Source organism: Tiliqua scincoides, chromosome 3 (genome assembly GCF_035046505.1).
Source record: "Tiliqua scincoides isolate rTilSci1 chromosome 3, rTilSci1.hap2, whole genome shotgun sequence".
NCBI classification, from domain to species: Eukaryota; Metazoa; Chordata; class Lepidosauria; order Squamata; family Scincidae; genus Tiliqua; species Tiliqua scincoides.
The window spans coordinates 6671562-6689612 of NC_089823.1; the positions used below are offsets into that span (position 1 = coordinate 6671562).

An 18051-nucleotide genomic window follows, 5' to 3' on the forward strand; every position below is an offset into this window, starting at 1 on the left:
CAGCTATATTTGAAGATGAGGCACCCTTCTGACATCCATTTTCTCAAGTGCAGAACTACAACAGGCTGTCAATTTGCAGCCCAAACAGCAGAACATGAGAGAGAGAGAGTTCTTTTGATTGAAAAATAATCACAGGCATCTGTGCTGATCTATCAGACGGGAAACCAAAAGCAAAGCAAGATCATATCTTTATTCAATTTCAGTGGCAGTGTATGCCCCTGTATCCCCCCAAATGCAGAGCCAGCAGAGGCAGAGATACAGACAATTTGTTACTACAGATAGTTACCCAAGAAACAGAGCCGTAGAACCCGGAAGAGTTTTTCAGGGATTTTCAGCTGCTGTGCTCCACAGGACACCTGCGGCACAGCCAGTCAGACAACACCACCAACTACAATTTATAAGAACTGCAGATCTTGTTGATTTTAAAAACAGAACATAGGCTACAATCCTATACACAACTTCCTGGGAGTAAGCCTAACTGAATTCAGCGAGACTTACTTCTTAGTAAGAAGTAAATAAGTAAGAAGTTACTACTACTACTAATAATAACAGGTATTTATATACCGCCTTTCTTGGTCTTTATTCAAGACTTTATTCAAGGCGGTTTACATAGGCAGGCTTTATTTAAATCCCTTCTTAAATAGGGATTTTTACAATTTGAAAGAAGGTTCTTTCTTTCAAGAACCACTACATTCAGGTGTTTCATTCCAAACTGGCTTCACATTCTGGCCTCCATCCTCCCACGCTCAGAGCAGATGGAATAGCTCTGCTTCAGCTTGTCAGCTGCTTCAAGGTCGCACCGTGCCGGTGGCCTTGAACTGGCGACCTTGTGGGTGTTATCTTCAGGCAGACGGAGGCTCTACCCTCTAGACCAGACCTCCTGCCCTTACTACTGAGTAAGAAGTCTGAGACTTACTTCTACCGAAGACTGGGCTAATAGATACATAGCTCTGGCAACATCATCACCTTATATGTCTGGAACTTGGATATTTGAAGAACTACTTTTTCATCCCATACCATTCTGTATACCCAGATCACAGTATTGTAGTAGCAACAAGAAGTATCAAAATACTGATACTTCTGATCGAGTGGTATCAACATTCTTCCAAGAGTCCATCTTAACAGCTTGCAGCAACGCTCAAGGAACACTGAGAACATGCAACACGGAAAGAAGAGGAGGACTGAACACAGCTGCCAACTTTGCTCCCCACATCCTGACATTGCAGCCCTGATCCTTGACCTGCAGAACAATGGGCTTCTTCAGTTGGGTGTCATCCTGCACTCTTCCCATTGAAATTCAAATCCAAAACCACGTGCAAGAGATGCATTGGGAGAGGAACTGGGGAGGCGAGGGGAGAGAAGATGAGCAGAGTGACAAAGTCAGAGCAAATCAACCATCCAATTCAATAAATTATGCTCGTTTCCTGCAGATCTGGGAAGCTATTCATGAACGTGAGGTACGAAAAGCTGCCAAAAATATGTCCAAATGTTGTTTATTTTTTTAAGACAGGAAGATGCACAATGTCAATCACGGTGACAGCACTATGTGCAGACACTGGTCCCAATTGTTTTTCTCTGAGAGATTTTGAAATGTTTTTTTTTTTTTTATTTTTTTGCAGAAAAATATATGTGGGAGTTCACATGGAAAAACGTTATTATGGAATTCAAAGTCCACGTGAATTTTTCAGGAAAGGGTCATGAGTAGGAAGAGCCAGAGTGGAATTCTATTATCTTCTGCTACTAGCAAAAAGTCAGAAACTATTCTAAGAATCTTGTCTGATCTCGGAAGCTAAGCAGGGTCAGGCCTGGTTAGTACTTGGATGGGAGACCGCCTGGGAATACCGGGTGCTGTAGGCTTATACCATAGTCTTTTGAGACTGAAAGTTGCCAACCACTCTAAGAAGGATTCATTCAGTTTGGGGAAAAGGGAGGAAGGGAGAGAGGAAATGGCCTGGAGAGGTTTTCAAGGTTGTCTTTGCCATAGTAAGACAGAGCAGTGGTTCTCATTTCTTTAGCACCAGGACCCACATTTTAGAATGAGAATCTGTCAGGACCCACCAGGAGTGATGTCATGACCGGAAGTGATATAATCAAGCAGGAAAATTTTTCACAATCCTAGGCTGCAACACTTACCCAGAAGTAAGTCCCCTTTACAATCATTGTTAAAAGCATCTTCATAGCAGCCTGTTAAAAGTACAGATCTGTGACATTTTCCCAAATGCAGTCACATCCCAAGGTAGCATCAAGTCTAATAAATTAAAAATGAAATGAATGGGGACCCACCTGAAATTTGCTCACGACCCACCTAGTGAGTCCTGACCCACAGTTTGAGAAACAGAGATAGAGAAAGTTGCTTGAATCTATACGCTTTAAAAGTCTGTTACATTATGCATTAGCTGGAATCTACATGCAAATCTGTTGTGTAAATTTCCACAATTCTTTCTTGCATAGTAACCACAGAATCAACTTTTTCAGAGAGTTTGTGGAAGTGCAGGGCTGGGTCCAGAATTGGTGGAGATCAGGCTTGTAAATCCCTCCCCAGTAGCTGAACAGCTCCCTGCAAACCCTAAGGTTGTTCAGCCTGGAAACTAAATCAAACCAACCAAGCAGCTCAGATTTCTCCTGCAAGAATGTTAGATAGGTCACATGCATGAGAAAAACTGACTCATTCATATACTCAATCCCCACCTATAAAAGGGCCCAATCCTATGCCTGTCTACTCAGAAGTAAGTCCTATTAGAGTCACTAGGGCTTATTCCTAGGAAAGTGTGGATAGGATTGGGCTGTCAGTTGTCGTACTCTATAACACTTTAATGTGGTGGTTTTCAAATGGTGTTATGAGGGACCCCAGGCTTAACTGAGGTTCCTCCATAGCTAAGTCAACAATGGTAACAAAATCTTCCTCCAAAGACAGCTTGTCCGCCATACACAGGTTTTCTCCGGCAACATGTGGTCACAGGAGAATGCTGACATTTTCTCAGTTCACAATGGGCACCAGTGAGGCCCAATCAAACCTGCCCACTGATCTGCCAGACAGCCCCTGAATATGCCTCAGACTTCTGTGAAAAAGCCACCAGTTCCTACCCTACTCCAGTCCACCTGCAGCTCCATTCGGGAGGGACATGTCAAGAATCTGGATTTCATCACAAACTCATGGGGACTTTGCAGATCAATGGAAAGGCTGCTTCTCTTGGTTGCCATCAGGAGTATCAGCCAACCCCTGAACCCAGATGCCAAGTGGGGAAAGGCCAAGGGGGAGGTTGGGAATGTGGACTGTACTATCAGTTTCCAGAGGCCAAAACCGACACCTTCTACCACTCAATACAGCATACCTTTTGCACTGCAAATAGCTTAGAATTAAAATCCACTCTTAAGTGAAAACAGGGGCATCGCTAGGGAGGTGCAGGGGGGTGCGGTCTACACTGGATGACACACACAGGGGAGTGACAGACACCACTGCTGGCCAAAATTTTTAAGATCTTGGTATTTTCGAACAATACCATCATGTTATATATCAATGTGTAATTTCATGCAGAACACAATGAGACAAACCACGTTGAAATATTTATATTCTAACAACGTTATAGCCAAAAACCAGCAGGGGCGGGGAAATAGTATGCCTGTTGCATGGGAGGAAGTCCATCATAGGGGTAATGCACCGGCCTCGTGCATAGGGTGACACAAATCCTAATGTCGCCACTGGGTGAAAAGAGGGCTAGAAAAATAACTAACAAGGGTCTCTACGGACATGGTTATGAGATCAATCAAAACACAAGCACCAGCGCCCGAAAGGCAGTCACTGTCTTATCTAGGGAGAATGCATAGGTTCGAGGCTGGATTGCTTGTCTTCAGAATGGATACCTGCAAAGCAAGAGCTACGGCCCACCTGTGAGCCCACCTCCCATCTTTTCCTCCTAAGCAGCTTCAGTGAATATTGCGCACTTGCAACAGGCTCTACCGCCACCAGAAAACTCTGGCCTTTAAGGCTCCTCTAACACATGGTTAACAAAATTATTTCTAAAGGCATCAGGTTGACCTCTGTTGGAAATAGGATACTAGGCTAGCTGGACTCCAAGTCTGCTGCAGCAAGGCTCTTCTGGTGCCCGCAAAAAAGGCAGCACACCTAGCCCAGGACTCTGCCTTGATTTCAACAAGTCACAATTTCAACCCACTCAAATTGGACAGTTGGCAGTGCCCAGCACGCCACCCACACAGGTTCCCTCCCATCTTGCAATTTGCCCCTGAGCTAAGCAGGTAAAAATGCAATGACAAAATCCGATTTTGCAAGAGTGTTTCTAAGCAATTTTAACACTTTCCTGATAAGAGTCTCCTTCAGATTTCAAAACAAAAACCGGAATGCAATCATGAACGTGCCTTCCAAATGGCACAGCTAGAGGGGGTGCAAAGCACTAAGTTTTGCAGGGAGTCTCACCGCGGTGTGCAAGCAGCCCCTTCCCCTCCACTTCGGAACCATTCTGGGTGGGGAGGGGGAAAACAAAACAGAGGCATTCGCCTCTTCCCTTCAGAGCCATTCCAGGAAGGGGGAGGCAAAACAGAGGTGAATACCAGAGAAGACTCATGGGAGGGGCTGCTTTGCACCCCCTCTAGCTATGCCACTGCTCCTTCTTTGAAAAATAAGGGGCATTGAACCATACAACATCCATCTTTTGAATGGCAGCTACAAAACCTCTTTTTTTCCCACAAGCCCATCCATCCCTGGCAAAATATTTACATAAAAGTCAACCTGGTGGCAGTCTGCAAACAAGCCAACTTCCATTGTCAACCTCACAATAAATGACAGGCACAATAAATAAATAAATAAACCTCACAATAAATGACAGGCAATCATTTTTGGATGGAAGGCTTCAGAAGCAAATGCTTTATCTATTTACCTGTTTTCAATTCAATTTTCAGCACATTAAAATACACACACACAGGCACCAGAACAACTTTAAAAAAAAATTCAGTTACATTTAAAACACGACACTGAAAGCAGAGTGGATTTGTGCACTATAAGGCTAACCAATAATACGGCTCAAGCTCTACGCGTGTTTACCTGGGGGTAATTCTTAATTGACTCAGTGGGACTTACCTCTGAGTAAATATGAAAAGGATTAGGTTGCAAGCGTATCCTTGACTTTGCAGACCTGCTTATGTTGGTGCAATCCGGCTGGGGACAGGTGTGGGTGAAGAAGGGTGGGAAGACATTGGAGGGGGCAGGGAGAGGGGCACAAGGCTGGGATCGCTTCTTATTACCCTGCACATACCCAATCTTGTCTGATCTCAGAAGCTAAGCAGGGTCAGGCCTGGTTAGTACTTTGATGAGAGACTGCTGGGCTGTCTTTCAGAGAAGTGTGGCTGACCAGCCAGTGATCTTTGCTCCACTCACTACTTCCCTCTGCAGATAAAACAAAAGGGGGGAGGGAACAGGCGCAGCATTGACCTGACCTCTGCACATCCCCTAGCTTGGCAGGGGTTGCTTACAGGCCAGCTGCCAGAAAAACCAGGGGAAGGCTGGGTTGGGACCATCTATTACCCCTTCATGTGAATAGATAGTCTTTGCTTTGCACCCCGCCCCAGACACTCTCCAAACTGGGTCTGTTGTTGGGAGAATTAGGACAGACAGAAAAAAATATTTCTTTACCCAGCGTGTAATTAGTCTGTGGAACTCTTTGCCACAGGAAGTAGTGATGGCATCTTGCCTGGATGCCTTTAAGAGGGGATTGGACAAATTTCTGGAGGAAAAGTCCATCATGGGTTACAAGTCATAGTAGGTATGTGCAAGATCTTGGTTTTAGAGACAGGTTGCCTCCGATTGCCAGGTGCAGGGGAGGGCACCAGGTTGTGTCTGTTGTCTTGTGTGCTCCCTGGGGCATTTGTTGGGCCACTGTGAGATACAGGAAGCTGGACTCATGGGCCTTTGGCCTGTTCCTGTGGGGCTCTTCTTATTTTCTATGCCTATCTCTAACCACTGGGCTTCACTACTTGGCTCCATTCAGGGATCCAAGTTCTTTAAGAACCCAGTGTGGTGCAGTGGGTTGAGGTGTCCTATCAGGCCTGGGTTTGAATTCCTGGTCCATCACAGCATGGCTTTGGGCCAGTCACCATCTCTCAGCCTAATCTACCTCACAGGGTTGTTGCAAGGATAAAGGTGGGGGGGGAGGAGAGAAAAAACCACATGTGCTGCCTTAACCTCCTGGAGCTTCTGAAGAACTGAACTGGAAATTCGCTCTCTGACTGAACAATTTTTGGTTCCCTCGGCCTATCATCCAAGACCTTTTTATTTACAAAGGGTCTCTTTGGGGGAGGAGTGTATGGGGTGTTCAGGGAGGGGTAGTATGTCTGGTGTAGGGGCATGTCGTGTCCTTTGGTCCCCATCTGTCACTCAGTTCTCACCTGTGGCTACCAGCAGCTTTAGCATGCGCAGCGGCTACACCTTGGGCAACAGCTTCAACAGGCTGGCCAACCAGGTTGAGGGTAACCATCAGGTCATTGACCTTTGGCGAGATTGGGACTTGTCTATCCCGAGCATGTGAAGACAGACTCAGGTGGATTGAGCGGATGAGACCTACTAGAATAGGACCAATGGTCACGAAAGCGGTTTCTGCAAGCGATGTGGTACACTAAGAGCACAGCAAGACACAAAAGACGCCCTGGTCAACCACTGTGTCCAGCCCATCTCCAACCGTCTCGACTTTTGCCCTGCCATTGGAGCAAGATGGAATCTGGGAAGAGAGAGTGAGGCTGACTATGCGCACCTCTCCCTCACTTTAATCCAATTCATGTGCAAGTCTTGACATCCCAGATGTTACCCCTGGGGGCTGGGGGATAAGAATAGGCCCTCGGTTTGGCTGTACTTGTCGTAAGAGGCGACTGAACAACCACCGGGTAGATGGGACTCGTCAGCCTGGGAAGGCAGCTCATCTGAGAGAAGGAAATCTCTGATCCCAAACCTGCACAGCCTTGTGGCTACATCCAGTTATGGAAAAGGCTTCAGGAGTCAACCTCGAGGCAAAATCCGGAGCCGGAGTCCCTGAGGCAGTTCATGGCTGAACACAGTCACATTCTGCAACTCCTGCGACGTCGCTGGAACCAACCGTATTGGCCTCTGCCTTTCCATTGGACCATTTCAGCGACGTGGAGAGGGGGGATTTGCTGCATGGGTAACAGCCTATCCTCCACACTGTTCCAGAGCCACCATTCAGAGCGTGACACCATAGTCTTCCGAGACTAAAGGATGCCAATGCATCTTTGGAGGACGACCTGCTCGCTCGCAGCGTCTATAAAAGGCTCAACCATCTTCCCGGAACAAGGGTCCAAAGGCACGCTATTTATTTTGACATTTGGAGTGCTGGTTCTAAAAGCAACCAGTCATCACTTGTTGGCCCCTCTCTGCACGGCCTGCAACAACTGCACTTTGAGAGCCCTCGACCTCTTCAAAGCATTCGTCGGGCATTAAATAATTAACGCTAATGACCACAGCACTCCTTCTCCAGCCCCTGCCAAAAATGAGGAAACCGGTTTCTCCAAGGCTGCAGCCTGCCACTCCACCAAGGCAGGGGTCTTATGAAAGAGAAAGTGATGAAGGAAGAGATCGAAGGATAATAAGAGAATTGGCAGCGTGGGGTGGAAGTGAAAGAGGCAGTAGCATAGCTATAAGGGGGGCAGCACGGTAAGTATTGCAGGCACCGGAGCGTGCCACGTAAGCAGCCCCTCCCACTTGCCGTCAGAGCCATTCTGGCAATGTTGCCAGTAAAGTTGCCAGTAAATGTAGTAAATGTTGCCAGTAAAGAGAGGGATCTGAAGGCCTTAAGAATGGACCTCAACAGGTGGGAAACCCTGGCCTCTGAGCGGCCCGCTTGGAGGCAGGCTGGTCAGCATGGCCTTTCCCAGTTTGAAGAGACACTTGGCCAACAGTCTGAGGCAAAGAGGCAAAGAAGGAAGGCCCATAGCCAGGGAGACAGACCAGGGACAGACTGCACCTGCTCCCGGTGTGGAAGGGACTGTCACTCCCGAATTGGCCTTTTCAGCCACACTAGATGCTGTTCCAGAACCACCATTCAGAGCACGATACCAGAGTCTTTCAAGACTGAAGGTTGCCAACAGCCAGTAAAGTTCAATGTCCTTGCCCAGACTGGCTCTGACGGCAAGTGGGAGGGGCCATCTCTACAGCGCATTGCGGCACCTGCAATACTTACCCCACCGCTGCCCTTATAGCTACGCTACTGGAAAAAGGAGAACCCCTCAGTCCAAAATCAGTGGAGTGAGTCCCGCGGTGGGGGGAGGGGATGTCCATTACCTGCCCACCGTTAAGAGAAGTTGGAAAATTAGGCGAGACTGAGCCACGGACTAGCCAAAGCAGCTCATTTCACTAATGGATCCAATTCTTTAAGAAGAATCTCTTGCCAGGGAGTTGGTTCCAGCTAAAGCTTCACCTCTAAACCCATCCAAGAGGCTGCTGTAAACATTCACAGAGAAATCTCATTCATGGTTTGGGGCTGGTAAATATTTTAGGATTCACAAATGACATTACTGAGAATACATAAGAACATAAGAACAGCCCCACTGGATCAGGCCACAGGCCCATCTAGTCCAGCTTCCTGTATCTCACAGCGGCCCACCAAATGCCCCAGGGAGCACACATGACAACAAGAGACCTCATCCTGGTGCCCTCCCTTGCATCTGGCATTCTGACATAGCCCATTTCTAAAATCAGGAGGTTGCGCATGCACATCATGGCTTGTACCCCGTAATGGATTTTTCCTCCAGAAACTTGTCCAATCCCCTTTTAAAGGCGCCCAGGCTAGACGCCATCACCACATCCTGTGGCAAGGAGTTCCACAGACCAACCACATGCTGAGTAAAGAATAAGGGCCAAACTGCAACTGATGAGAATAAGGGCCAAACCGCAACTGATGAGACAGATGCGGGGCTCCTAAGCCCCCTCTTTGTTCAAACATGTCTACGTGGGGGGCATCTGCCTGTGAACCCTCATCCTTCCCCAGCAGCAGCTGAACAGGCCTGGTGAATCAAGATAATTGGTCATATATTGGCAGCACACAATTCTAATGCCTTTTTTTGTGCTGCTGTTGGGCTCCCGGATGTAGCTATCTTGGAGAAAGTCATATTTTTGTGTGTGCGGTCATGACAAATACCCTACTCACAGTTTGCTGGAGATGCACAAAAGCCAAGCTTTGTATACGTTGCACAGAGCTGGTCGGTCGGTGTAATGGCCCAGAGACAGAGCTGTGCATCAGAACTCGACCAGTTGCATCTCACTTCCACTATGAAGCCATGCCCCCTCCACCTCCAGCCCCCTTCCACCCCACTCTTTCCCAGCTGCAATACGAGGAAGATAATCTTTACGGCCAAGTTAGTTTGCCCGACTATTCAAGAACATTTTCTTCTTCATGCTATTTTTCTTTGATGCATGTGCATTCTCTCCCCCCCCCCCCGGCCATTCACCCTGGCCTATAAATGGTTGATGTCCCCACTAATAACGATCAGTTGTTCTGTAGGAACATAACGCTTTGTACTATTTTTCCTGTCATATCTGGTCTGAAAACAGACTGCTATGTAACTTTGATTAACGCAAAATGGTCATGAACCATCCTCCCTCCCAACTCTGCATTACAAATTAAGACAGCATGACTAGATAACAGTAACTCTACTGAGCCCTTTGATGTCCTATTTGTTTTGTCCCAGGGATTTTTTTCTCGAGTGTTTTATCCTGTCCTTCCTTCACAGAACTCAAGGCAGTGCATGTGGTTCTGCCGTGCTCCTTTTATCCTTACAGCAACCCCTGGAAGGTGGGTTAAACAGAGGCAGTGACTACCCAGAGGTCACCCAGTTACGTACAATGACTGAGCAGGGATTTGAACTCGGGTCTCCCCAACTTTACTTTGATGCTGTTACCATTACACTACACTGGATCCCACGTCAAAGATCGTCTTATTATTGCTTTCGGAAAGATCTAGAAACATATGGCTTTGAGGATACACTGGGCATGCTGGGAGAACCCTTCAGGCTTGTGCAGTAGCGTCAATTTAAATTTGCCCACAGTTCCACACCTTCCAAGTTCCCAGGGTGGAAGGTGGACCAAGCCTTAAATTGACCAAATGCCAAATCTTATGAAATCATAATAAAAATCCAAAACTTTACCACTTCAGATTGCATGAGTCATATCTTCAATGCTTCCCAAACGTCTTCCATGTACACTGCATATTGAGGAGATGGCTATGCCAAGTCTCTCTCCCCAGAATCCTAAGATTATTAGAGCAAAACGCACTATTTTGCACTTGAACCCACAAAAAATCACACATGCTTGATATCTGCTCACCCCAGTTTAAAGAACCCCCAAAACCTGAAGTTAGCCCTAGATGCCTTCATAAGGAATACAACCGTACTGTAGCTATTGAGTGCCCTTCGGGGAGAAAGGCTGATTACAAATCCAATAAATAATAAATTAATAATAATAATAGAAGGGGTGCAAAACACTAAGTTTTGTAGGGAGCCTCGCTGCAGCATGCAAGAGGTCCCTCTCCCTCGGAGCCAGGTGCACACCTCCATTTTGCTCTAGTGACCAGGAATGCTCGACTACGCTACTGGAATACTAGCAGAGCCAGTGCCAGCCCATGGTCTCCAAATGTCCCTCTCACGCAAAGATGTGCCAGGCTCTGCTCCTTTCCCTCTCTGATGGTCTAGCTCAGAACTCTCCTCCCCTCCACATTGTCCGTTCCCCACTTCCTTTTTTAAATCCAGGGAGTGGAAGGAGGAGGGGCAGTGGACACAAGTAAGTGGACAGAGACAGGTTCCCCCCCCCCCCCAGCAACATGCTGCCTGAGGCAACCACTTCAGTTGGCCTCACGGCTGGGCCGGCTCTGAATACAGGACTGATCCAGCCATGCCTCTTGACAAACAATATTAGAGCCGCAGAGTCATGCCAGCCAAGTCTCAAGCTCTGCAGATTGCTGATTCATAACTCTGTTAAAGGCATCTCTGTACCTGTTGTTGCTGTGGATCAAAGCGCTCTTGTCTATCCCATGCTAGGGCAGGAAAAAGGGAAGGAACAAAAAGTAAGGACACGGCCCCTTTCACAATGAAAACAAGGCTAGAGGAACAAAACAGGGAATCTTAATATTGTATAACACACAAAGTGTTTCTGATCTGAGAGACTGCTTGGACCACAGATTAAATTATTACTCATCAAGCCCACACAACACCCCTGCCAAACACCCAAAGCTCCCCTCCTAAATCCACTACAGTACCCAAACAGCCAGACATGGGAGACATAACGGTGCAGTTCTTTTACAATACATGTAACTCATTCAACTTTCACACCACAAAGATCTCTTATGGCACTACAGTTGTGTATGGGGTAGGTGACGGAGAATGATTTCAGAAGACAATGTATTCTATAATAAAGTCAGTCTACATTAGCTTGCTACCTGGGTAGAGTGCAGATTCCGGATCTGGGAAGGAACATCACCTGTTGAATTTCTGCTTGGCAACTAACTGTTAAAATGGTGCATTAGGGTTTTTTGGGGGGGAGGGGGTACAGAAGAAACTAGGGGTTTTGGTAAGGGAACAGGCACGCTTGTTCTGTACCACTTCTCCTTAGAACACAGAGTTTTCGCCACACATGCATGTATACATGTTTGTGTGTATACTTACTGAAACACACTGCATAGGAAGTAATCCAAGGCAATATGATCTGTGATGGCTCACGGATGACACGGTGAATGCACCTGTGTGAACCAGCCCATAAATCCTCAGGGCCTCTTCATAGGTGCATCTAAAGTATTTTAAGTCTAGGTCTAAAATCCATAAAACATGAATGCAAAGAAGCCCCCCAGTGGTGTAGCTAGAGGGGGGCCAAGCACTACGTTTTGCAGGGAGCCTCACCGAGGTGTGCAAGCAGCCCCTCCCCTTCGGAGCTATTCCAGGCAGTGGGAATGAAACAGAGGCATATACCTGACTCTAAAAGGGAGGCCCCTTGCATGCTGTGGTGAGGCTCCCTGCAAAACTTAGTGCTTGACACACCCTCTACCTATGCCACTGAAGCCCCCCAATACACATATACCTGTCTTTATTTAAAACATTTACACACTGCCTTTCCAACTCTTTGAAGGAACTTTCAGTGCTAACAGCAGCACTAAAACAGTCAATTTTAAGATAAGAACATAAGAACAGCCCCACTGGATCAGGCCATAGGCCCATCTAGTCCAGCTTCCTGTATCTCACAGCGGCCCACCAAATGCCCCAGGGAGCACACCAGATAACAAGAGACCTCATCCTGGTGCCCTCCCTTGCATCTGGCATTCTGACATAACCCATTTCTAAAATCAGGAGGTTGCGCATACACATCATGACTTGTAAGATGGTTCTGTTAAAACCATCAGGCCAGAGGAAAGAGTCAACAGGGCTCAGCTCAAAGCTGGTTCAGAGCTACAGATGATGGCACAGGCAGTGAGAACATAAGAAGAGCCCTGCTGGGTCAGGCCCAGGACCTACCTAGTCCACCTTCCTGTATCTCATAGCAGCCCACCAGATCCCTCAGTGGGCACACACAAGACCACAAGACACTTGCATCTCGCTGCCACCTCCCTGCATCTAGCAATCTGTTTACTCTCACACCTCCCAGCAAAGACACCAGATTGCAATTGGGTTTAACTTGCGCTACTTTATTCAACAAAGGGACCAATTTTTAACGCATGAAACCTACTGAATATACCTCCCCTCCCTCGCCAGTCTGGGGTAGGTGACAAAACTGCCATCCACAGCCAGGTGGATGCTGTCAGGGCAGGTGCATCCCTAACTCTGAGGTTTCCAAGACAGGTGCAATGATGTTCCAGGTCCAAGCAGGTAGTCAGCATTCCAGAGGTGGGTGGGCGACTATTTTTTGAGGGTAGACAATTATGTTGACATTATACATACTGGTGTGCAAAATTAAAGTATGAAGAAACATCAAAGACCCATAAATGCGAGGGTGGGCAAACTGCTGATTCAGGGTTGGCGATGCCCCCCCTAGCCCAGTTCTACCAACCCTTGAAAAATGCAGTGGGGGGGGGGGTGGTCAGAGAGAAAGCATCTACCAGGGTGGGGCTCAGCAACAACCCCCAATCTTTGCTGCCTGAGAAAAAGAGGTGGAGAAACAGGGTCATTGTGGGGAAAGTGGCAACCTACGGAGGCAGGACTGGCCATCTCAGAGAGGGACCCACATAACGTGTGAACACCCCTGGGCACAGCCTGGGAGGGGATCAGTGCAATGGACAGGCTTTTCTCCTGCATTTCCAGCCACGGCCGCTAGAGGGGAGGGAGGAGGAGCCTGGCAGCAGACAGACACCCCCCTCCCCAACCCAAACAACCAGTTAGTTGGCAATGTCGAGCTCCCGAGCCACTCCCAGCCAAAGGCACCTGTAGCAGCAGCCCGGGCAGAAGAGCAGACAGGCCCCCCGAGACGCTGGGCACGGATCGGACGCCCAGGGTTGCTTTGATCCCCAACTCCCCCCCCTCCTCCTGCAGCCCTCAGGCCGGAGTCACTCCTGCGCGCGCAGGCATCAGATCCTGCAGCCAGGTGAAGACAGAGGCGCTCAGGATCTTGTTGGGGGGCGGGTGGGGAGGGGGTAGCCAGACTGCCCACTGAGCAGTCCCTGCCACCTGCACCGGTTCCAGTTCGTTTTCCAGTCCGGATTCCCAGCTCCTGGAGGCTGGAGCGTCATAATAAACCAGATTTGCTGGTGGCGTAGCTACGGGGGGGGAGGCACTAAGTTTGGCAGGGAGCCTCATGCCAAACTTCGTGCCTTGCCCCCCTCTAGCTACGCCACTATCAGAGATCCATCAAAGTACCTTGACCATTATACAAACACACACACTCCTGTGTCATTACCCTCCCCCAATCCGGATTAAGAACCAGAGGAGTGAGAAAAGCGCCCCTCCCCAGGCTGATCCTGCTGGAGTGCCATCCACTCCTTCGCTCTGGAAAAGGGGGGGGGGAGAATATTGTTTCCCCTGCCGGCTCTGCTGCTCCCTTTAGTGACCCCCCCATCCACAACAACAGCCCCGTGGAGGAGAACCGATTCCCCCAGGGGATGCACACAGGAACTCACTGGCTAGATGGGGGTCAGAAGGGCTATTCCAGCCTCGCCCCTTAAGTCAGCTTGTCTCTTGTTTTGGAATGGAGGGGGAATCTCCCTTTCTTTTCCCCCCACTCCAAAACAAGAGAGAAGCTGACTTGGGGGGCAGCTGGAACAGCCCTCCTGCCCCCAAGTCAGCTTCTCTCTCGTTTTGGAATGGGGGGTGGTTGGCTGTCTCTTTCTCTGATCGCCCCCCATTCCAAAGCGAGAGAGAAGCTGTCTTGGGGGCAGCTGGAACAGCCCTCCTACCCCCCCCCCCAGTCAGCTTCTCTCTCGCTTTGGAATGGGGGGCGATCAGAGAAAGAGACAGCCAACCACCCCCCATTCCAAAACGAGAGAGAAGCTGACTTGGGGGGTGCGGCTGGAACAGCCTTGGAATTGGGGGGAGGGCAGAGAAGGAGTCAGCCCCCCCCCCGTGGATTCACTTGCTGTTGTAGCCCAGCAGCCCTTCTCGCCGCTGGGTAACCTTCAACTAAGGACAAGTGGGGGGTTGGGGTGGGGGAGCTGCCCCCCGGGAGTCTGCGACCCCTCCGCGCCCAGACTTACGTAGCGCCTCAACTTCTTCTCCGGGGGGGACTTGCGCAGCCAGCCCGAGCAGACGACCTCTCCTCCGCCGCTCATGGTGCCCGGGCGCCCGGCTCCGAGGCTGCCAGCCGGAGGGGCATCCGATCCCCGCGGGGGCCGGTGGCGGGGCTGGCGCCCCCGGGGAGGCAGGTCCGCTGGGGCCCCCGCGGCTGCTGGTCAGTTTCCACCTCCCGGTCAGTTGCGCGATCGCCCGGCAGCGCCCGCAGCGGCAGCCCCTCCGCGCCTCCTTCCTCCTCCTCCTCCTCCTCCGCGCCCGGCTGCCTCCATCCAGCGCTCACACGCACAGTGGCCGCACTGTGTGGCTGCACAAGCGCCTCGCTGTTGCCTCTGCGCTTTGTGAAGGCCACGCTCCCCCCCCCCCGCAGCAAAGGGGCTGCTCCCCCCGCGCTCGCTTCCCAGGCTCTTCAGCTGCGCCGGGCCAGCGAGCAGGAAACTCCGGATCCTCTCTTGCTGCCCCCCCACAACAGCACACCACGCCTACCTTGCCAGGAACGCACTCGCGCAGAGCTGCCACACCAAGCCCAGCAGATAGTCAGGGTTTCCTAATCACCATCAAGCCCAGCCACCAAACTTAAGTGGCAGCAAGCGGGGGATTAAACGGGGAGGTGGGGGAGGGGGTGGTACCCTTGGGAATCATTTTATTTAAATACAATAATTTTTTTTATTATTTATTTATTTATTTATTTATTAGATTGGCAGCCCATCTTTCCGTCATCCATTGGCAGAGCTAGAGGGGGTGCAATGCACGGATTTGCAGGCTCCTGAGTGCGCCATGAACATAACAGCCCCACTGGATCAGGCCATAGGCCCATCTAGTCCAGCTTCCTGGATCTCACAGCGGCCCACCAAATGCCCCAGGGAGCACACCAGATAAGAACATACCATGCAAAAACATAATAGCCCCACTGGATCAGGCCACAGGCTTCCTGTATCTCACAGCGACCTACCAAATGCCCCAGGGAGCACATAAGAGACCTGCATCCTGGTGCCCTCCTTCGCATCTGGCATTCTGACGTAGCCCATTTCTAAAACAGGAGGTTGCACATACACATCATGGCTTGTAACCAGTGATGGACTTTTCCTCCAGAGATGTGTCCAATCCCCTTTTAAAGACATCCAGGCCAGATGCCATCACCACATCCTGTGGCAAGGAGTTCCACAGTCTAACTCTGCCCCTCCACCTTTGGAGCCATGCCTGGCATTGAGGGGCGGGAATGGCTCCGAAGGGGAGGGGCCCCTTGCACAGTGCATCTAGGCATCTGCAAAACTTAGTGCTTTGCACCCCATCTAGCTCTGCCAGCAGGTGATGGAAAGGTGGGCTGCCAATTTCTTAAATCAATAAATTCATTTAAATAAATAAATAAATAAATAAAATACTTCCCTTCTAGCTATGCTACTGCCATCACCTCAGTATCCTTGTTTTCTACTCCCCATCCTCCTAAAACACTATAGATCCCATTTTGTGCTGAGTTTTGTCCTTAGGGAGTGGCTCTTCTTTGGGATTCAGCTCGCTTTACTGGGTTCTCTAGGAGCTGGGATTGTATGTGTATATGCAGCTGATCTTCAGTCCACATGTGTGCATAAAAATGCACACATGGGGACGCTAAAATCACATTTCTATCTCCACTTACCTGGGAGTTAGCCCCTTTTGACTATAATGGGACTTCTGAGTCGACATGCGCAGGTTTGGGTTCTAAGTCATGGCATAACACAGTCTGCCATTTGGTACACTGCAACTACTGAAGTATGTAGTTCCAAACTCCCTAATCGGGGGATCTGAACCCATGGTGGAAAGTAGCAGTGGTGTCACTAGGATTCGCGTCACCCGGTGAGGGAGGCCTGCGCGTCAGCCCATGTAGTGGGCGGGGCAACGCCCCAGGTGGGCATGGTGATGTGCCATCGCCCCACCCCCACCGGTTTTTTGGCTGTACCTTTTGTTAGAACACAGATATTTCAATGTGGATTGTTTCACTGCATTCTGCATGAAATTACGCATGGATTGATACATAACATGATGGAATTATTCCTCCAAATTCTGATTTTAGTGATTTTGAAAACTTGTGGAGTCACACACACACCCCGTGTCATCTTACTAACAACTTATTGCAGCAGTTCTCAAACTTTTAGCACTGGGACCCACTTTTTAGAATGACAATCTGTCCAGGACCCATTGGAAGTGATGTCATGGTCAGAAGTGACATCATCAAGCAATTAAAATAAATAATTATAAATAATTAAAATAAAATAAATAAGGGAGAGCCAGTCCTGTTCCACTAAGTGAGTCTACTCTAAAGTAAGTCCTATTGTGGTCAATGGGGCTTACTCTCCAATTTTTGCTTGTTCCAACACTGTTAATTCAATTTATGACGAGGTTGTGGTTTTACAGTGTGCGATGTTTGCTACTGAATGTTTTGCTTCTTAGCCTCTTTGCGTTGCTTCTGGTAAGATAAATCAAGATGTACATTTCTAAAATAATCATGAACAAACCTTGTCTTAGCTTTGAAAATTGAGACAGGCTAGGCTATTGTAGAACACAGCATAAAACTGGCAGAGCTGAGCCTTTAGCGGTACTTAACTGGGGGTTGGGGGGAAAGACTAGGACTTCGGTAGTGGGTGGTCTTTGGGATGAGTTTAGGTGGTACTGAAAGCATAGCCCTGTTTCCTATGTGAATTGTAAAATGTTATATTATCCATACAAAATAGGAAGATACTCTGGGAAATTTAGCACAAAGCAATTCTGAAAGATTAAAGAAAATAAGATTTAAAAGATAGTATTCAATCCATAGCCATTTTCATCTGCCACCTGATGAACTTTATTTTAATCACTGTTTCGTACTGTTTCACACTACCAAAGAGTGCCACGTACAAGGATGGCGGTAAATATTACACAGTACCCCACTCTCTATCATATCATCAAAGCTGTGCACAATCACTGAGTCATAAAAAGGTAAACCTTCTAAACAACACATCAATCAATACGCGACACCAGCCTCTAAAGATAATCGTAAGGCTTGGGCAGGTTCATACAGGCAAAGGCAGTCCTCAAGGCAACCTTTGAAGTCCTAAATGGCCTGAGACCACGTAAATTCCAGCACTTTAAATTAAGCCCAGGAACAAATGGGTAACCAAATATAACCAGCAAGGAATCTGAGTAACAAATACTCCTATTGCCATAAACCTGCCAATATGCTTGCAGATGAGTTCTGTACAATAGAGGGCACTACAATACTTCACTGTAAAGAAAAATGTAACAAATAACTGATTATAGTTATTTATATAACTATAAGGTTATAGTATTATATAAGTATTGTATATACTTATTATATAAGTA

The 18051-nt window shown here is 48.5% G+C and overlaps 1 protein-coding gene across 2 annotated transcripts in view; it reads right to left on the bottom strand.

The window, feature by feature from the left end:
• The window catches only part of GAB2 (GRB2 associated binding protein 2), a 154623-nt gene extending 139659 nt beyond the window's left edge, over positions 1-14964 (bottom strand). The window contains exon 1 of one of the 2 annotated variants that reach the window (XM_066620563.1): positions 14682-14964. In XM_066620563.1, coding sequence (XP_066476660.1) covers positions 14682-14756 — 75 coding nt within the window. In that variant the 5' untranslated portion in view covers positions 14757-14964. The remainder of the gene's footprint in view (positions 1-14681) is intronic. The other variant, XM_066620564.1, reaches the window with a different exon arrangement.
• Positions 14965-18051: the final 3087 nt, after the last annotated feature.